Consider the following 22,245-nt stretch of genomic DNA (forward strand, 5'->3'; position numbering starts at 1 on the left):
GAACTCCAAGTTGTGATATTACTTATCTTATCAGATTTTAGTGCGTTCAGCTTGAGATATATGGGTCAAAATTATGTGTAATTTATCGTAGATACTTCATCCAAGTGGATTCGCATGTACCTGAGATACATAACAAATCTCGCTAGCCTTTCACGCCTCTCTACCATCTCGTTCACTACTCTAATATGTATGCAGAATCTCTAAATCACACTAGATACATACATCTAATGTGATTCTCATGTATACATAACGAATCTTGTACGTCTCTCTCCCTATTTTAGTGTATCTAATAACAAAAATACATGTAGCTAAATGTATCTTCCTCAATATATAATAGAAATTAGTGGTAAGATACATAATACTTTGAAACTGTAAATAATAATAGTATAAATTGGCATATGGCAGTGAAGTATGTCTAATTTAATATGTAGGGTCTTCTTCATTAAAACAAGGTGAATTCTCGCATTTTTTGTATAAATTCAAAATAACAAATTTATACAAACACAAACATCTGAACTTTAAACAATTACACGAATTATATTATTCAATATAACATTATAAAAAAAATTTATACAAATCATATCATACAAATTCTGAATCCTACAAACTCGAAACCTCAACCCACGTAATTATCACTGAATGTTGGTCGGAAGTGATAATTTACTAAAAACTACAGCTATGGTGACTAATTAACTAGTATATATTTGTTTAATCATGTAATTTTTCCTACGGGGAAAACAATCCAATACCATACATCGCAACATAATATATTATGAAACAATACGTAACAGATCGATCGAGTAATGATAATCGAAATCACATATCGTGCGCTTGCAAATTGACTAGACCTTTCGTCGGCTGAGATCTAGCATGAGAGACCGTGAGAAACCAAGTGCCTCGCGGTTTGCCCGCCGAGAAATCGGATCTTTCAACGTGAATAATAAATTAATATTAGGATTATGTATTAAGCAAGATTAATTAATCACTTATTGTCTCTTTAAACTAAGGCACCTAAATTACTCTTCACTCTACCATCATTTGGTGGCCTTTTTCATCTTAATGACAATTTAAGACTTTGTAATGACGTGTTAACCTATAATAGCATCCAAAGATTTTTAATTAGGATTTAAATCTATATAATAAGTAAGATGTAGAAAAAATTATATTATATGGTGGATCCATTCTATTCGTGGTTGAGATGGTCTACTAACTCTATATGCAACTATTTATCATTTATGTAAAAAAAATAAAAATCGATCGGATATCATGAAAGTGAAGGACTCGTGATAATGATAAAACGTTTTGAATAATTGACTTATTTATGATTTTGATTTATTAGGTAAGGCACAACGTAATTTATTTTATTTTTTAGCTTGCTTTGTGGTTTGACTGGTTTACGAAAAATTTCACTTTGAGATAAACACATTTCATCAAAGAAAATCTATTTTATTCCATATGAACCTGAAATTTTTAATTAAGAATATGAAAAAAATATTTATCAATTCGACACGTTAACTTTTTCACCTGCACCTCTAATCATAAAGAAGTATATATTGACGTAAACTTTTTGAATTAATCACAAATCTTGCTTTTGTTTGGACGATCACTTCAAATTAAAACTATTTTTCTAGGTACAAAAATATTTTTGTTTCATTGCTACAAACACTTCCACAGTCAGATTTAGACTTTTTCAAAACAATGTTAATTAACACGTTTAAATATTCCACTTAACCTAATTTAATTATAAATGTCAAACTAATTACTCCTTGGAATCCTCATTAGATTCATAGCTTTATGTCACTAGGATCTAGAGCTTTTCACTAATTAAATTAATTAACAATTTTCACCTAATTAATTCTGCCACAAGCAGAGAACAATCCCTCCCTTAAAACAAGGAATATTTTATCACACAACCATCAACTCAAAATCATATATATAAGACATATATCACAAACTTCAATTTCACTCACATTTTTTAAAAAAAAAAAATGGCATACATTTTACTCAAATTCATTGCCATTATTCTCCTTATTTCATCAACAAATGCTAATCCAAACTCTCTTTTTCGCTACGACGATGAAGAAGAGTCGATTTACATCCTCGATACACCTTTTTCTAGCTTGAGGAGCTCGAAAAAAGTGACAACGATCAAAAAAGGAGCAAGTTGTGACGCGAATCGTAATAATATTTGTGATGGAGTATCGGCAAATAAAGGGACAAGTATGCTTTATTGTTGTAAGAAACATTGTAGAAATGTGTTAGGTGACATGAACAATTGTGGAAAATGTCAAAATAAATGTAATTTGTTACAACGTTGTTGTGGTGGGGTATGTACTAGAGTGATTGATGATCCTAAGAATTGTGGCAAATGTAATAGAGTTTGTAAGGATGGGGTGAAATGTGAAAATGGATATTGTGGGTATGCTTAGTTATAAGGTGAAATTATAACGGGTTGAGCTGATACGATTATAATACATTCAGTGTAATTTCACGAGTGGGATCTGAAATTAGTTGAGTGACTCCATATCGTAAGTACTATATATCAAGTTTTTTTTTTTTTTTTTTTTGCATAGTGGAGGAGGACTAATTTTTGTACCTAAGATTCAACAAGCTCCATTTGATACAAAGAAGAAATACTTGTGACTATGTTGTCATTAATAAAAATGTATGTGATGTTGTTCCTGGTATTTTTGTACGAGGGTGTGATCTAATCGTTAATGAAATAAGTGAAACAGTGATAAACATACGCAAAATTACAAGGTTTCAAGTTGGTTCGAACACTCTTATTATTTGAAAAAAAGTCTACCATCTAAGTACTATTGTAGTTCTTGTTTTTGGTTAATCATTGTTTATAATTATTTTTAGTTATGATCTATCCTAATATGTTGTTTATGGACTATTGTATTTCGATTAACATATGATTTTTTTTATGTTTTGGTTACTTTTGCATTGTTCCCGTTGTCTCATATATTTTCTTCATTGTCTCCTTTTATTTTATACCGAAATTTGTTGCATATGAGTTAAGGGTCTTTAAGAAACAGCATCTCTATCTCAATGAGGTATAATCATAAGGCTTGCGTACATTCTACATTCTTTAGATTTTATCGAATATTGTTATTATTATTGTTGAATCATTTAAATAATTGGCTAAAAACAACGATAAAATAATCTCCAAGTGACTTATCGATTACAAGTTCGAGCTCTAAAACCATCAGCATCATTGAATGTCAACATCACAACCACGTCATAATATATACTACTTATTTGTATCTATTTGATGGAAATACAATTAAAGTACCAGCAGCCATTCTAATTTTACGTAACAAATTAATTTTTCTCTATTTAGTTTTTACTTTGGTTGGTTAAAATTGATATAACTCATCACAACTTTTTTTATTTCTTGAAATAGAAGATCAATTTTATTCATATATTAAGATTCACAGTTAGACGTATAATTGAAATCAGTGGTTGAAAAGACAGGGGTACGAGGCGAGGCGAGGTGAGGCGTTTTATACAGTATTGAAATATGGGGTGTAAGTCCTATGGATCTACGGGGCGTAGTCTCATCACTCATATATATTCAATTTTATAGTTTTATTACTAATTAAATTCCTCTCAATGATTTTACAAATAATTTTTCATGAAAAATCTATAATATATAGAAATTATATTATGATTTTTATTTGAGATAAGTATTGATATTCTATAATAAAGAAAAAACGTATTACTAATTACTATTTGAAAAATATCATTACACCAATAATAATAAAACATGACTATACAAGTAAAAATAATTTAATATCTTCACTTTCTAATAATAAAAGAATCATTAAAGTAGAGAAATGTTATGTAATATATAATTACCTTCGTTGTGTTACCAAATAGTAAATATGTGATACTATATTTGTTGTTTGAGTTACTCTTAATCTTGTTATCTTTATAGATTAAAAAGTTATGTATCATTCATTTATTCAAGAACTATGAGGGTCAACAATGTTAATTAACTATTTTAACACATAATTTGTGTAAGATCAGTTAGGCGAGTCCCGAGCGTTGAGCGTGCTTAGGGCATACAGTCGGATGCTTAGGGTGTAAGTCTTAACTAAATCTCGCACTTGAGCCTTGACGCGTTTTGCTAGAGTCCCGCCCTAGTGCAAGCCCGAAGTAAGTCCCAGAAAAATCTTTTAAAACACTGATCGAAATAATTCCACAAGCATAATAGGATACATTACCAAAAAAAATGCTATAAAAACACAAGAATTGTTAATTTCCATATTTAGTTCCATAGATTTCATTTCAAGTCCTCCTAAAATATCTGATTATGTGCGACTCAATGTCTTTATAAATGAAGTATCGTCTTAGAATCCAAATTTGAGTGCTCCATTTTTCATAATAATAGAATTATTATAAATATTACCCAATATTTTTTAACAAAAAAATTATATTATATTATGTCTTTCTTTAAATTCATTTCGAAACAGTAAAAAATGTTTCTTTCTTTTTTGTCAAATTTTAACAATTAGATTTTATAGAGAGAAGTAACAAATTGGTGATAAAAAGAAGTAAATATTTTAATAATATCAGCAAAATCAAAGCTTTCTTGGTATATTATTACAGCGTTATACAAATTTTGTAGAACTTAATAATCCCTCATGTCACCATTTTATAATCGAACTCCCGTTTGATCATAGATTTTGAAAGTAGGCTTTCAAAAATATAATCCATACCGATTTTTCGGTGAAATTTCACTTCCACTCCCGAAATATCAAATGGCATGTCCAACCATTCTTTTTTTAAAAAGTTTCAACTAAATCTACGATCAAATGCTAAGTCGACGATTAAGCAAAATGTCAATATAATATCAACTACAGCAACAAAAGAAAAACATGTAGACTGTCTCTCCAGTAAGTAATCTCAAGATAGGCCGCACATCTACCAGCAAAACATTTATGAGTTTTCCATCCTAAACTATATAGGATGCAAGAAAAAGAAATATTGTTATGATCAAACTAAACAGTACTTGCTATTGCAGTATTTGTAAACAAAAAATTAAAACACTAAAAACAAAGTTTTTGTTTTTTGTTTTGTCTCTCCCCACCTGCCTCTTTCTACTTTTGAAGATACATGTATCCGATGACTAGAAGTACCAGAATCGCGAGTGCAGCAGGAGCAGCTGCCCATAGCCAGTAGTTTGTTGCTTTCTTGCGCTTTAGTATAGCTTTGGGAAGCTCGGAGCCTCTTGCACGTGTTGCTCTGTGCCTGATGGTGTTCTCTTTCCGTGCCTTGACCTTGGGTGCAACGGCTGTTTCAACAGTCTCCTCTGCATTTTCTTCCTCAGCAATTTCCTCGGGTGTTTCAGTTGGTTCCTCGATTGGTTCCTGACCAGCAGCAGAAGCTCCGCTCTTCTTCTTTGCTTTCTTCTCACGTTCCTGAAAGGGATCAAAGTAACGAGATAAGTAAATCTGAAACGTTTACAACCTAAAACTACAAGGAAATGGAAAGCTAAGTTGCAGGGACTCTTCACTTTTGGATTCGTTTGACATTTTTGAAGAGTCCGAGCAACACAGATGGTATGACTATAAAGAATCAGAGAGAGAATTACCTTGAGCTTCTTTTCAGCTTCTAGCTGAGCTTTCTTTGCAGCTTTTGCAGCTGCTTTCTCGGCCAACTTACGCTTCCTCTCCATAGCCTGTTTATTTTTTGCCATCTCCTCCTCTTTCTTCATCTCCTTCAGTGTTGCCTCATCAATTTCGATTTTCTTGGGCTTAGAATCCTTGTGTAGGTCCAAACCATAGATTTCCTCATCATCATCAACAACAGCTTTTTTCTCTGTGCTTTTTGAGTTTTTACCACGAGCATCATTCAGCTGCTTGCCGCTAACCTCTTGCTGTTCTTTCTGAATCGGAGCAGCATCAACGGGTGCATGATCTTCCTTAACGGGTTTTGCATTAGCTCTTGCTGGAACTTCAGCACGGGAGACAGTAGGTGCTTCTGGTAACACCAGTGGCTTTTCATCAGGATTCCTCATCCTGCCGTCCCTGCTCAGCTGCCTAATATCAAGCGACTGCAAGAGTCTCCTCTCATAGTCATCTCTAAAAGACTTACTACCACACCAAAGAGAAATGAACTTGTCGACCTAGTGAAAGAAAAAAGATGGTTGTCAATACCAAACACATAAATATAACAACTACCGGTGAAAAATACATCATACCTCTGTAACTGAAAGCTCTTTAAGGGCTCCAACATCCTTTTGGTCAGCAAGTTGTTTCACTTTGTGCAACACGTTGGAGTTTTGATAGAAAGAAGAATTCTGAAAATTGCAGGAAATTGGTTATAAAGACTACATAAGTTTAGAGACTATTTCTCTTGACACTGCAGTAATCAAAAAAAACATTTCAATTTTTTTAAAGATAATAGCGCCCGTGAAAGATTTCAGAGAGTTGACATAAACAAATCAACTGGCTTCTCCCTTGAGATGTAAAATTTCCTACTGTTTTCTATTCCTTTTTAGGAAGAGCAACCTTCCTTACCTCTCAGCTGCCATCCTTTTAACTGTTATTTTTTCTTTTTGGGTGTGTCTCTAGAAGCTGTTAGTTACCAAGGACAGTTGCGGTACTCAGTCAAATATACACGAAAGACACTAGCAAGTTAGAAATCAAATATACATGAGCAAAACCAGAAGTCGTCATTACTATAAAATTCCAGGCAACCATCATGTCACTTACCAGCGCCCGTGAAGCATGTATCTAGACCAGTAATGAAATGTTTCTACCTGCTCTCCTAACAAAAAATAGTGTAGACGACGGAGAAATTTTTCTGATCACTCATAAAATTCCTACACATAAGGCAACTACAAAGATACAGGACAACACAACACAACAAAAACATGTAATCAAACATGGAAACAGATAGATCAATAGACCATATATGGGTAGCATATGGCATCATCAGAACAGTAACAAGTAGAAGCACAGTAATTGAAGCATCTCGTATGTAATTGATTGTTGATGATTCACCGAAGGAAAACAATGGGATTGAATCTTTTTTTGTTTTAATTGGATTTAATTTGAGCATAACATATACCATGAACCCTTTTTTTAACCAAAATAGTAAGACAGGAAGCAGCAGCATACCCCTTCTTCACGCTGTTTTCTCAATTCCAGAATATGTTCATAAGTCTTGTCCCTCTTCTCCACAACGTCCTTCAATTCCTCATCCAATATACCGATCTGTTTGTTTATGGCATCAATCTGATCATCTATTATCTTAAGCCTGCCCTTGACTTCCTGTTGTCCCTTACGAACTCCATCCAAGCCAACATTCATAAGCTACAAATACCAGCGGCAGGTTAGCAGTTATCATATGCAGATCACAGCAAACTCACATGATACGATACAGCCATGAAACCTAAATATTTGCATCTGTATAAGAGAAACATAACATAAAGGCCTTACTTTGACCTGACTCTGGATTGATTCTTTTTCACCCATCGTCTCATGAATCTGTGCTCTTGCAGCAGCAACCTTTTTAACATCTTCCCTTGTTCCTTCAAGTTGTTTGATTTCCCGAAGAATTTGCTTCTCTTCGTTCAGAGGAATGCTTTCATGCTGAATGCGGTATTGCAGACCCTTGATCTACAAAGTTGCCAGAATGAAAATGTCATATTATCATTGTTTGTGTACGATATGAAATAAAGGAATGAATGCAAATAATGACAAAACAAACCAATTAAGTAAAGTTATAAACGAGTGCTTACAAGATGATTGAGCTCCTCCTCAGATGAACACACTGTAGGACCCCTCTCTCGGCCTGCATTCCTAGAACCGCGGAGCTGGCCCAAAGCCTCATGCAGAGGTGCCATTTCCTTTATCTTACCATCAATAGCACTCCGAAATTCCTTATTCTCAGCACTGAGGGCTTTCCTTTGTTCAATGAAAATTGATTTTTCAGCCTGAAAATACACAAAGACCATTAAATTATAGCCGCCATACTCCCACAAGGCCATAAATTGGAAAAAGAATTGGCAACTAACAAAATGGGCCATGCAATTGGCAATATCAACTTACGAAAGCTTGCTGAATTTGCAGAAATTAGTTAAAACTGTAGGATAACAAGATCTTTCATTTTGACTTTATAATACTTCCAGTTCAACGCAGCAACACATGGTAAAAATCTGATTTTAGGATCATGTCATAAACAACTCCATGATTTTAACAATACTAGAGAGATACCAAATAATATGCTCTTGAAAAATACAGCCAAAGAAAGATTCACCAAAAAACTTACCCTTTTGGCCTTCAATTTTTCAATGATCTGAGATCTAGCTTGGTTCTTTTTCTGTAGCTCTTTTTCAGCCAGTTCAATTCTGGCTTTCAGTTTAGGGTCGTCAAATCTCCGAAATTTAACAGTATAGAACGAATGGACCTGCTTAGGTTCAGGCCAATCCTCAACCGCATCCTTTGGAACATTGCTCACAGGAATTCTACTTATTTCCTCCTTAGGTTCTTCAGTCCCATGAGAGCCGAATTTTATTGGCTCCGTAATCCCTGAAACATGATTCGGCTTTCCATTTTCTTTCAGAAGATTGATCTGTTCAGTTCCAGCTTCAACTGGAACATGAACTAACTTAGCTTCCACCTCTACACCCATATTTCAATGAAATACAAACCGAGAAGTCCCTGATCCTGAAGCAAAGAATGAATACATTAGCAAATTATGTTCAACACAAGTGAGAAAGATGCATCAAGAAGACACACGATAATTGAGGGCAGAAAGAATAACACGATATGGAAGACTTTTAAGTTATACGGCCCAGTCACCAAGGTTATCAAAATAATGAATTGGGCGCAAGATGGACTAAATTTTTAAACCATTGGTGCAGAATGATTCAGCCCAGGGAATCCTAATAATCCATGATCAAGCTATGAAGCAGTATAAAAATAGATCTTTGATTAAAAGAGCAGCTACTCATTCGAGACTCAATAAACAACAAGATTTCAGAGTCATCATCTCAGAAGCTGAGCACAGAAAAAAAAAACGATCCCATATACATTAACAGCAATCAAAAGAAGGAAATTGGATAAGAGAAAATCCATAAACCTTAAAGGACAAAAGAAAGCAGCATACAAACTAATTCAAATTCAAAATCAAAAGTAACGATTAGATCTTTAACATAGATAAACTAAATCTACTAGAAACCAAAGATCAACTGTGCACTGATGCAAAACAAACTGAAAAACAGCTCAACCCACCAAGTACAATCAATACACATATAGCTAGAGCACAAAAAGGATCAGATTTTTGCATCAAGAACTGCAAAATTTTAGCTACCCTCCTCCCAAAAAACAAAACCCACATCATTTATGCTAAAATTGAAGACAAGGAAACAAACCCCATCGGATAGAAAAAATGAATCAGCTAGAAACCAAATCATCCTTGCATTGATGCAAAACAAAGCAAAAACAAACTGAAAAATCAGCTCAAATCCCCAATTACAATCAATACACACATAGCTAGAGCACAAAAAAAAAGATCAGACTTTTGCATAAAGAAATGCTAAAATTTAAGCAACCCTCCTCCTAAAACACAAAACCCACATCACCAATCCCAAAACTAAATAACCAAGTACAATCAGTACACATACCACAAAAAAGATCAGATTTTTACCACAAGAACAGCTAAAATTCAAACAACCCTCCTCCTAAAACACAAAACCCACATCAGTAACAAAAAAATTAAACCCCTAAGTACAATCAGTACAACACACCAGCAGAAACACAAAAAGATCAGATTTTTACATCAAGAACGAGTAAATTTAGCAACGCTCATCCTAAAACATAAAACCCACACCATAAATACAGAAATTAAACACAAGCAAACAAAAACTACCTAAAAAATATCAAGATCAGTACAGATCGAAAAGAAACCCCCAAAAAATAAATAGTTAAACTAAGAAGAAACAAAATCAAAACAGAATTTGGCAAAAACTTACTGAGTACAGCAAAAACTAAATGCAGAGATTTAGAGAAAAGACTGTTACTCCTCCCTCTATTATACCCTTTTTGACAAAAATTAGGGAGGGCCGTTCAAAAGAGAGATTTTTTGAGAGAAGAAACTAGTCAGACCCCTCTTCAGATCTCTTCAGTTTTTTCTCTCTCTGCTACTATAAAATCTTGAAAATAATATTTATTTTTATTATTTTTTTATTTTTTTTGCAATAGGGAGTGGGAGGTAGGTGGGGTAGTGAAGAGATTATGGTATTTTAATTTTTATTATTATTAAAAAAAAAACTAGTACAAATAAGCATAAAGATCAGACCTATAAATATTTATTGACTGTTTTAATTAACTTTTAATTATGAAACAATAAAGAAAGAGATGTGTGATATTTTTGTCTATTTTTAGCTTATTTTTTTCCTTTTTTGTGACAATAAACTATATTAAATAATGTGCAACATATATAGAATTTTTTTATTAAGAGTTTGTTTGGATCAGGTGATTAAAATTTTTAAAAAATAATTGATAAGTATTAAGCGTTTAATAAAGTATATAATGATATGTCAAATAAGGTTGCTTCTTTCTTAATAAAAATTTTCAAGTTTGAATAATTTTAATAGAAAGCACTTTTCCTCGAATAAAATCTTATACAACATAAATCTAAATCAATCATATTATAATATAAATATCAAAAATCTAGCAATTAAAAAAATTTGGACAATGCCATTTTGAGAAATTCAGTGGGTTACTCACGAGACAACCAAAACAATATTTTGCTTCTTTGTTATTTGGTTTTATTATCTGTTTTTATATTTTTTGAGTTTAGGTGTGTGTATTTCCATAGCCAAAAAATTCAACACGTGTTTTGGTGCTTTTGTTTTGAAACTCTTTTATTTTTTTTTAACTTTTAGTACATATCTTCGTCGATGATTACGAGAAACAAAGCCATCTACATCAAATGACCAACATTACCCTTCAAATACTTTCACAATATAGGGGGATTGAGGGATAGTTTGGTAAAGTGTATCAAAGCAATATTCAAATTGAAAACGAGTATATCATGAACGAAAGATGAAGGGTTAGTAACTTAATATTAATTTCATCGAACCAAATATAGAAATAAAATGCTTTAGCAAGACAATGAGCAGGTTGATTCGTTGATTTCTTGACGATTGACAAAGAGAGAGAAGGTATATATTAAATATGTTGAGAGATTAGTTTTTGGGGATTGACTAAGTTGGTTTGGAAGTGATATTCAGGGATCGATTCCCCCTCAATGCTTTTTGAGTCGAATATGTCGTATAACACTTGTCTACTGTGATTTAGATTTTCAAAGTGATTTATAAGCTATTACACAATGCACATAGAGTGCTCACCTACATATTGATTATCAAAAGGACGAAAGTACAAAAATTACAGCAATTGTGAATTATTTTAAAAAATTTTAAAAATATTGAAAGATTACGTTTTTATCGGTCATTTTGATTTGTTTTATATAGGATTAGTATTGATTAAAGCATAGGATTAATACATATATTAGTTATACGTAAGCAGAAAATGCTATATATTTTTTTTATAAAATGAAATGTCTAATTTGGATTATAAGTATAAAATCAGTTTTTATATAAGAATATATTTACTCTATATTTTTTATATGTATAATTTTTAAATAATTGAATCATCAAACACCGAATAAAAGACCTTAAAAAAAAAAGTAAGAGAGAATAGAAATATGACAAATATTGTTATAGCTTTATAGGTAGAGGACAGGATTATGAAGTAACAAACCAGGTAAGAAATGGCCCATTGGATCTGAGATAATACCAATCTAGCCTACATTCCAAAAATAATTATATTTTTTTAATAATTATTTCGTATTCAATATTTATCGATTTTTAAATTTATAAAAATGATAAAAATAAAAAAAATATTTTTTATCGAGATTTATTTATTATCAAAATTAAAATTTGATTCGCAGATGAATTTCCTGCACAACTAATTTTGATAACAAAAGAAAAAAATACAACATAATTTGGTAAAATATACTGTTTATTATAAACTCAAATAGTTTACTACAATAAAAAAATACTTATCAACACTTGAATAATTATATATTATTTATTATATAGTTGACTCGAAATAAATTGATATTAACATTATTATTTTAAATCTAATAGTTAAATACTATAATATTATCGGCTTGTTTCTCACTGGCCATGTGATATTGCATCTGTAATATTCACAACAATCTATATTCTGATGCCTATAAAATTTAATTAATAAGACTCGGTTATTTTTTATTAAGATTAAGATATTTAAATTTTTGTATATAATGTGAATTAAATTACCATACAAAAAGTTACAATAACTATGTATATGTTATTTATATATTTCATTATATTAAAAAAATGTATGTTATTATGTTGATGAGCGGTTATATAGTGTAATAGTGTTTCAATTTGTTTGTCTTATTTTCTTTTTGTTTTGCTAATAAAAGAAGTCTTTTCCTTTTTTAAAAAAAAAATGCGAGAAATCTCTTTCCTTTTTCATGATAACTCTTCTGACTTTCTATATGGCATGTTTAAAATCGTGAGATTAAAGATCTGTTATATCCTACACAAATTTATGCTTATTTTATTTATTTAAACTTCGTGTCAATTCAAAAACAGATAAATAAATTAAAACGAAAAGAGTATTTCATAGTGGACTATAGAGATGGAATATACATGGGTTTGGTCCATTATCACAAGAAGCCCTTAGTTGTTATTGGGCCTAGCCTTCAAGGAATTGGTTGAAGATGAAAGCCAACAATAAACGAATTGGTTTTTCTTGAGTCTTGATCTATCGAAAATGATCTCTGTACCTAACAAAAAACAGATAAACAAACTGAAACGAAAAGAGTATTTCATAGTGGACTATGGAGATGGAATATACATGGGCTCGGTCCATTATCACAAGAAGCCCTTAGTTGCTATTGGGCCTAGCCTTCAAGGAGTTGGTTGAAGATGAAAGCCCACAATAAACGAATTGGTTTTTCTTGAGTCTCGATCTATCGAAAATGATCTCCGTACCTAACAAGATAGAAGTACATTCTACCTTATTTAGACCCCTCTTATGGGATTACAAAGGTATATTGTTGTTGTTGTTTTAAGGGATTCGATCCAAAGAGTTCTATATTAAATAGTTTTGAAAAGTTTTTCCATATCACTTGGGTTTTCTTCGTTTTGTGAGGTATAAAGTATAATAATCTCATAATGTAGGATTATTTTATCCTATTTAAGGTATTACATAGTCATGGATTTATTTATACCATGTTAACGAGATAAGTTATCGTAGACACATAGTAAGATAGCTTATTTCTAACCAAACAATGGCTTATGTAGACTCTGGGCTTTTAATACCCAATAATAGCACTAATTGGGCTTCAATTTGGTAGCCCAAACAACTTAGCACAGTGAATATATATATATATCACAATTAGTTGCTTATCGAAGAATACACCGTTTAATACTTCTTTCGTTCGTTTTTATTTGTTCATTTTAAATTTAATATATTTTAAATCTTAAAAATAATTTATAAAATAGTGATTAATAATTTATAAAATAGTGATTAATATAGAAGCTACGATGGTGAAGTTGTGCACCCTACCTTTGTGAAAGTTGACTAACCTTTATCCATCATTAACCAAGAAATAACAAAAAATGAACTAGCAAGACTTTGTGGAATGTTTCGTATTGTTGATTTTAACTTGTTCAGTATTTTCAGAAATAACTTTTTATTTTTGTTTATCTATTTAATATATCTATAATCTAAAATCATCTTTTTTTTCTTCATATGAATGGAGGGAGTACTATTTCAATTTTAATAAGATAATCTCGAATTTTAACTTTATTAAATATATAATCATTTTTAATTAGAAACGCTTTAATATATAACTTTTCAATATAAGAATTAAATTTAGTTAAACTCACGATACAATAACACGACTGTAAAATGAAAACATGTGAATTAAAAATAAGTCAACAGTTGAGGAAGTAAAGAAATATTACAAATATTATAATTGAAAGATAATTACTTTTTTCTCAATGAGAGGTTCAAATTTGAGCCTTTTTCGAATATAAGATCTAATCAAACTTCAATATGATTTATGTACAATTAAAACATGAAAATTATGAGGATATTTTGGATTAACACATTTATAAAAACTTTTCTATTTTTGAATGTATTTTTTAAAAAGGCAAAAAATGTCTTTAAACACCTACTTTTAAGCCGCAAAATTAACTAAAAACCAAAATTTAATTATGACTAACTAATATTTTTTGTTCTATATGAAATGAATATCTTACTAAAAGAATTATTTTATATTACTTAATTATTTACTAATATAAAATATAATTAATTACTTTTTAATAAAATATCATTTAGTAAGATGAAAAAAAAGATTAAAATTTTATCTATTTTTAATAAAAACGATAGAGAAAAACTTTTACTGCTTAAGGAAAAGCCAATCTAAGTCAACAAAAAGAGGAAATCAATTAATTCGTAGAAAAATTGAAGACGAAAATAAATTAATTAATAAATATATACATTTTCCGCATTAAAATGCGGTAATGAGGCTGGCCCCACTAAACTTAGATTGTCCTTTTTTTTTGGTTATGTGGGCCAACTACTTTTTAAATTCTTCTATTCGCCTAACTTTCGAGATAAATTATCTAAATATACAATTTATGTCGTTATATTATCTAAAATCTTCCGTTACTTGGAAAAGTCACAAAAGATTATACTCTCTGTTATTTTCAGATACATTACTTTATGCAATATGTCGAAATGTCAACTGGTCTATCCTAAATTGAGTCGCGATGTATTAGAAAGTTGAGACATATGTTTGTATTGAGACACGATATATCGCAACGTTTTGTGATACATTCATATTCCATCAAATTTAAGAAATTTTTAAAAATATAATATAATTAACTCTCGTATCATTACGTAGGCCCAACTACTTTCAATTTGGAAAAATTACATAAATTAATACATTTTAGAAAATAATTACTGATTTTAGCGATACTTTTTGTTTGTCACCACTTATAGCAATGCTTTGTTAAATATGTAATATGTATTAAAAGTGAATTATGTATGCAATATATATGAATTATAATTGTTTTTTGAAATATATCATGTTTGTTTGGTAAAAAATTGTCACATTGTATTATAACTGTATTAAAATATGTGATAAATGTATTATTCATTATTAAAATATGTATTATATGTGAATAATAAATTATTCTTTGTAATATGTATAAAAGTTATATATAAATATATTAAAAATAATCAAGTGAAAAAAAAAATCATTGGTATGAATGATAAATATTTTTTTATTATCGTATATTTACGTGTATTCGCCTAACCTCCAAAGGTGGGCCCACATTCACGTAATGTCCATTTCGAAGGCCCAATTAAAGGCCCATAAAATTCCATCTCATTTATGAACGTCACCTCCTCGCATTTTGGATCTTTTCGATCGGCTAACTGTGAAAGCTATAACCATAAATTACTATAAATATTAATTACATAAAAAAAGAAAAAGAATTAATTTATTTAAGAAAATTATTTCAGATTTTTATATCATTTGTTTGTTGTATGTATATGCTCAATAGGAATAAAGCTAAGTTTGTACTTATGTAGAACGGTGAATAAATTAAAATTTATCTTTCCTCGATCTTTCAGATGTTTAATATTTTGATATAAATTGTGAGTATATTATTGATCTAAGTCAAAAATATCGGAATTGAATGAATCTATTGGGTAAAAGATAGTATTTGTCGCTTTAACATAGTAGCTTGTCTAAGTAAACAAGTCACTATTAATTAGGGATGTGAGTCTCGAGTTCCAGAGCTTACGAGTTTAATCGAATTCATTTGAATATTATTTATCTTTTGAAAGTTATTGATGTACGGCTTAACGACTAAAAAAAGAATATAATATATTCAATATAATTCAGAAGTAGAGTTTAGAGAGGGTAGAGTAATGTATATGATCTTCCTTTCACCTTTTAAAGATAGATATGTTATTTCTATAATACATCTGATTTAAATAAGACATATGGAAGTAATTTATAATTATCATTTTTATAATCAAATATAAAAAATAACAGATAGCAATAAAAATTGAAAGATAAAACGCTACTAAATATATATATATATATGCCAAGTAAATAGAATCTTCAACCTAATAAACATATCTATAATATATAAATGAACAATCTCAACGAGAATAATACACGTCGCTGCATCATTTTAAATCATTTTGACAATACTATTTTATTTATGTAAAATAACGTACAATATTATAAATCATCATCTAATATTTATATATATATATATATTATATATATATATATATATTATTAAATGTCAAAATACATAATTGAATTTGTCGTGCAAAGTGGAATGACACGTTAACTAGATATGTATTTAAGTCAAAGTCAACCATTTTGTATGCTTTTTAAAATTCAATTTATTTGTAACTCAATAATAAAAAAAAGGGAGGAGAAATTTGGAGTGAAGTTTTTGGTTTAACTTTTTTGGATTGATTTATTTTTAAATATTTTTTTATAGTGTTAGACTTATAAATAAAAATTAAGTGTCCAACTTTTTATATTAAAATGATTTGAAATTATATCCATCTTTATAAGTACAACATATTAGTACAAAAATGTTTACTATTTCATTAATAGATGTAAAGTTTATGTCATTAGAAGCTGACATAATTATGATATTGATTTTCTATCTGTATGTTTTCTTGTAAAATAAAGCTTTTTATAGAAAAAAATAATAATTCTATGTAAAGAAGAAATATCGCAAAAAGAAATAATATTAATTAAGAGAAGTGAATTAATTGAAGTTCATCTCTTATTATTTCATTCGTAAATTTATCATAAAATTACTTAAAAGATTTCACTTCACTTATAAAATAAGGATACTTTATTGAGAATTGCGAGTCAAATTAAATTGTATCATATCATAATATTTTAAATTTAATTCGCGTATACCTTTAATTCGTGAATATTTATATTTATTTGATATACTATTAAAGTATATTTTTAACAAGGAGATGATACTTCGATGAACTTTTAAATATGTGTATATATATAGTAAATTATTTAAGTTCTTTAAAACATCTTTATTTTGGGAAAAAAGAAAATTTGGGTTCTATTAATTCTGATTAATTTGTTATAGTAAAATCAAAAGTTAATTCAATTAATGTTCTTTAGTATTGGGTTATAAGAAAATGTCCATCTTTAGACTTAATTTGATTATCAATTTGAAAAACTACATTTCTAATTACTCGTTTATATTTCAATTCTAATATTATTGTTTTTTATTGTAAATAAAAATATTGCTAACTATTTTCAATACAAGGAAGTATAAAGAAATATATAGAATTCGAAGAGTAATAAAAATAATTTTTGAGTTTATGAATAAATTTTTTTCCCTTCAATTTACTATACCAAAGAAAGATAAGGTAAAATTATCATTTCTGAGATTTTAAACCAGAAATGTCATTATTTTTATTGTCATAAATCGTAAATTTTTGATGATATAAATAAGTATATTTTTTCTTGTAAATCTTATCACGATGGATTAATTAAGTATGAAGCAAATAAATATATTAATCCCTCCGTTCACTTTATTAGTCGCTTATTCTTAAAATAAATTTTTATTTTTATTTGTTACCATGTTAAAAGACAATTATGTTTTTTTTCCACATTTTACTCTTAATGTTAAATACTTATTCTATAAACTATTTTAAGACCTAATACTCTACTAAACATCATCAATGGGAATAGTATAGTAAAATACATATGTCAATAATTATTTTTTTAGTCGTGTATCAAATTAAATAATGACAAGTAAAAATTAACGAAAGTAATATATGATTAACTTGACACATTATGAGTTTAATAATGATTAAAGAAGACAGGTATAAATTGCTTTTCACTTTTTGTTTTCCTTTTTCTTAGGAATTCCACTTCCTACATTACACGTAGCCTCTAACATTTTATTTAACATTTATTCTTTTATTTTTTTATATTTTAATATATACTTATTTAAATTTAAAATTTAATTATAATTTAATACGACTAATACGATATTCAAATATCAAAAGCTATTTTGTAAAAAAATAAATTAAAATCCTATTCATCTCATCATACTTTAACTATAATTTTTAAAAAATACTTTACTTTACTTTAATATAAGCCAACAGAAAATATGTCTTTCGAGTCAAACTCAAGAAAGACTTAGAGTTTACATTCTTTAAAAATTTACATACTTAATATAATTTTAAAAATAAAGTCAATAAAAATATATGCAAATCTTAATTTTAACTTTTAAAAATAATATAAAATATATTCAAAAAACTTTCGACTTAACTAAAAAAAATTTTAAAAAATAATTAAAAATAATAATAAATTCAATATAATCCGCACGATACTCAAAAAAAAAAATGACTCTTATTTTCAAACATAAAAAGACTAAAATGGAATTTACACATAAAATTCCAAAAAAAAAAAAAAAAATCCAAAAAACGAAACGTGAGAGACTCTTTGTTCTTCACGTTCTTGCCTTTAATAACTTCTCTACTGTTTTTTTTTATTTATAATTTTTCCATTAATATCTACTAATTAACTAACTAAATTATCTTTATCTTTAGCTGATTTCATCTTCTTCAAAAAAAGAAAAAAAAACTGATTCTGTTTTTGTTATATTTAATTCTTTTGCTTCTCAAATGAACCAGTTTGTTCAAGAATCTATAACTATTTGGCGAAATTTTTTGAAGGTTCTTCTTCTTTCTTATTGTTTACTCTGTTAATTTTTTTTTTGTTTTGGGGTTTATTTGAATCATACCCATTAATGAAGTAATGCTTATATATACTTACACAAGTATTTCTATTTTAGCTGTTGATTCTAATTTTTTTATCTTCGATTTATGTTTGATGATGAGTAGTTTTACTTGAGCTGGGTTTATAGGAAATAGTCTTTGTAATGGTTGAATTCTGGGTTAGTCTTTTTTTATTTTTTTTGTGGCTATTTTAGGTGCTGATTCAATTTTGTAGAAAAAGATTGTTTTTTTACTGTTTTTCTGTGTAATGGGTAATGAATTTCTGGGTTTTCTTGATTTTTTGAATTTTTTGTGTGATTGTTTGTTTTTCTGGGTTTTTTTTGCCTTTTATGTGTTTGCTGGCTTTTTGGGTGTATATGCATTTATGGAATGGTAAAAATTTGAGATTCTAAATTTTGATTTGGTTTGGGGATTGATTGATGCTATTTTTGCCAATTATTTGGACTCTTATATCAAAATTCTCTCTGTTTTCAATGAACTTGGTGTAATATTCTGACTGTTTCTGCTAAAAAAATATAATTTCTTGCTTGTCTTATTGGTTTTCCAATAAAATATGTAAAACTCATTAAGATATAATATGGTTGAAAGTTAGCTTGCTTATGTATATATGTGTATATATATATTGGATGTACATTCTTGTTTTTGTCATTCTACCAAATTCTTAGCTAGTTGTTTACGAAGTCTTTGAGTGTCTTTTATCTTGTTAATTTAATAGTACTAGTTGTATTATTCGGATTGAGCTTCTAGATGGTGACTTTTTATATAATTAACATTTTGGCAGAGTGTAGATTGAAGGAATCCATTTGAATAGGTGTGTGTTCTGGAGAGCAAATCAAGAACGGGCTATTGTGGCGCGATTAAGTTGGGAATGTTGAGTAGATGAGAGTTGTGATTTTTGAGCTGGTATTGAACTAAATGATAAGGTTCAGCAATGAAGTCAATGAACTTAGAGAAGAAATGGCTGTTTCCTTTGGTTTTAAGCGCGATTGTGTGTTTTTTCGTTGTTGTAACCTCCTTCAACATGGGCCTTATTACTTCGTTACACACAATCAACTCAATCTTTTTGTCTCATGTTAAGCTGAATCAAACCAACCCATATTTTGCTGAATCGATAATTAACCAAGCTCCACCCCCTCCTGCTAGACCTCCTGTCCCCCGTTTTGCGTATTTGGTATCTGGATCAAAGAATGATCTAGAAAAGCTTTGGAGAACGTTGCAAGCATTGTATCATCCACGGAACTATTATGTTGTTCATCTGGACCTAGAATCATCTGTGCAGGAGAGGTTAGAGCTTGCTTCCAGAGTGGAGAAAGAACCCATTTTTGCACAGGTTGGGAATGTGCATATGATCACCAAAGCAAACATGGTGACCTACCGTGGACCTACCATGGTTGCTAACACTCTTCATGCCTGCGCGATTCTCCTGAAGAAGTATTCGGACTGGGATTGGTTTATTAACCTGAGTGCTTCTGATTATCCACTGGTGACTCAAGATGGTTAGTTCTCTGTTTGTTTAGCTTTGTCTACCAGAAAAGCCAATACTTTCTTTTTGGTATTAAGTCAGTCTTGAGTAGTTCTGTAATGTTTCTTTCTTTAATGTTTGACAGATTTACTCTATACTTTTTCCGGTTTAAAACGAGAGTACAATTTCATTGAGTACAGTAGCCGGCTGGGTTGGAAAGAGTATGCTATCCTCTCTTTCTATCTCTCACTTTGTGCAATGTAACTGTATTATACTGAGGTTTAATTTCTGTGTAACTGGATTGATTCTATTCAGGGGTCAAAGGGCAATGCCGCTTATTATAGACCCTGGTCTCTATAAGACAACCAAGTCTGACATATTTTGGGTCTCGCCGAAGAGAGCTCTTCCCACAGCCTTTAAACTCTTTACAGGTTAGTTTTTTATGATTGAATTAACATACTTGTTTAACTATCCTTGAAGTTGTTTACTGATGTTGATTCACCACAAAAGCAAATAGAAGATGCCATGATACTACTTTGGCCCCGTAAAAATTTGTGCTTGTACCATAAGGGCTTTGTGTCAAACCTTAAGACTTGAATCAGTCACTACTATAAAAGCTGAACGATTGGTATTATTTTCAGTTAGAGACTCCTCGAGTTGAAAAGAACGTATGCTAAGACACACTTGAAACTTATCTTTGGACGCTGTCAACCTGCATGTTTGTTTATCAACTATTGTGGTTAGATGAAACTACGACATTTTGCATCAGTTGGACCAGTTAGCGAAGTGTTTCAATTACTGTTGTTACGTCTGTATTCCTCCACACTGAAATCTTTTTTTCTAGAAACACGGTGAAGCATTTGTCAATCTTATGCATGTATGGAAATGGATAGATTACTTTTGACCCTAAGAATAAGGTAAGATCTAGGAAGAAAATACGTAGAATCAGCATGAACTGCATAGATAATGAAGTGAAGTCTCCGTGTAATGCATCCACCATATGGTTTATCTTCTTAACAACAACAACACCATACCTAGTGTAATTCATCAAGTAGGGTCTGGGGAGGGTGTTGTGTTCACAGCATTAACCCTTTACCTTATGAAGTTAGAGAGTTTTTTTTTCGAAAGACCCTCAGCTCAACTCTCAAGTAAAGCATATAAAAAACAGTATGAAAAGGAAATGTAGTAGTGAAGAAGCCAAGTAGAGAATAGATACGGTTATCTTCTTATTTCCGCAGTTATGAAAAATGCTACAAATTTGATACAGGTTCAGCGTGGATGATCCTCTCTCGTGCTTTTGTGGAGTACTGCATATGGGGTTGGGATAATCTTCCCAGAACCTTACTCATGTACTACACAAATTTTGTCTCCTCTCCTGAAGGCTACTTTCAGACTGTAGCTTGCAATGCCCCAGAATTTGCTACAACTGTTATTAACCACGACTTGCACTTCATTTCTTGGGATCGCCCTCCAAAACAACATCCACACAATCTCAACATAAATGACACATCAAGAATGATTGCAAGTGGTGCTGCATTTGCTCGCAAGTTCAAGCGAGATGATCCTGTTCTAGACAAGATTGATAAAGAACTCCTTCGTCGAAAAAATGGTAGCTTTACCCCAGGGGGTTGGTGTACCAGCAGACCTTCTTGTTTAAAGGTTGGAAATCCAGCAAAGCTTAAACCAGGTCCAGGGGCTAAAAGGCTTCGGCGTCTTATTGGTAAACTAGTTTTGTCAACTAATACTACTAGGCAACAGCAGTGTAAGTAGCTATACTTTCCCATGAAAAAAGGGAGGGGATTAGAGAGTTCCATTTATAGATCCAGAGAATAATATTGACATCAGATTATTTTGTAATATAAAGATTTACACATCCTTTTTCAC

At 30.2% G+C, this 22,245-nt stretch overlaps 2 protein-coding genes across 2 annotated transcripts; one reads left to right on the top strand and one right to left on the bottom strand.

Annotated features, from left to right (window-relative positions):
* Positions 1-4,838: 4,838 nt before the first annotated feature.
* On the bottom strand, positions 4,839-10,299 carry LOC101256399 (proton pump-interactor 1). Its single transcript, XM_004244185.5, has 8 exons — positions 9,992-10,299; positions 8,287-8,684; positions 7,757-7,951; positions 7,455-7,634; positions 7,134-7,328; positions 6,212-6,310; positions 5,603-6,136; positions 4,839-5,429 (listed from the first exon to the last, which is right to left on the bottom strand). The coding sequence occupies exons 2-8, from the start codon at positions 8,647-8,649 to the stop codon at positions 5,109-5,111; spliced, it is 1,887 nt and encodes a 628-aa protein (XP_004244233.1). The 5' UTR covers positions 8,650-8,684; positions 9,992-10,299; the 3' UTR covers positions 4,839-5,108.
* An 8,206-nt stretch (positions 10,300-18,505) lies between these two features.
* On the top strand, positions 18,506-22,244 carry LOC101256691 (beta-glucuronosyltransferase GlcAT14B). Its single transcript, XM_004244186.4, has 5 exons — positions 18,506-18,836; positions 19,681-20,395; positions 20,507-20,582; positions 20,677-20,792; positions 21,629-22,244. The coding sequence occupies exons 2-5, from the start codon at positions 19,831-19,833 to the stop codon at positions 22,129-22,131; spliced, it is 1,260 nt and encodes a 419-aa protein (XP_004244234.1). The 5' UTR covers positions 18,506-18,836; positions 19,681-19,830; the 3' UTR covers positions 22,132-22,244.
* The last annotated feature ends 1 nt before the right edge of the window (position 22,245 follows it).

This window comes from Solanum lycopersicum, chromosome 7 (assembly GCF_036512215.1).
Source record: "Solanum lycopersicum chromosome 7, SLM_r2.1".
Lineage (NCBI taxonomy): Eukaryota > Viridiplantae > Streptophyta > Magnoliopsida > Solanales > Solanaceae > Solanum > Solanum lycopersicum.

Bases quoted from the DNA above. Each gene is read 5' to 3' on its own strand.
- LOC101256399 (XM_004244185.5), bottom strand. From the start codon at position 8,649: ATGGGTGTAGAGGTGGAAGCTAAGTTAGTTCATGTTCCAGTTGAAGCT. The intron at 6,311-7,133 runs GTATGCTGCTGC...TGCAATTTTCAG, and splicing joins GAAAACAGCGTGAAGAAGGG to AATTCTTCTTTCTATCAAAA. The intron at 6,137-6,211 runs GTATGATGTATT...TTCTTTCACTAG, and splicing joins AAGAGCTTTCAGTTACAGAG to GTCGACAAGTTCATTTCTCT.
- LOC101256691 (XM_004244186.4), top strand. From the start codon at position 19,831: ATGAAGTCAATGAACTTAGAGAAGAAATGGCTGTTTCCTTTGGTTTTA. The intron at 20,396-20,506 runs GTTAGTTCTCTG...AATGTTTGACAG, and splicing joins TCCACTGGTGACTCAAGATG to ATTTACTCTATACTTTTTCC. The intron at 20,793-21,628 runs GTTAGTTTTTTA...AATTTGATACAG, and splicing joins AGCCTTTAAACTCTTTACAG to GTTCAGCGTGGATGATCCTC.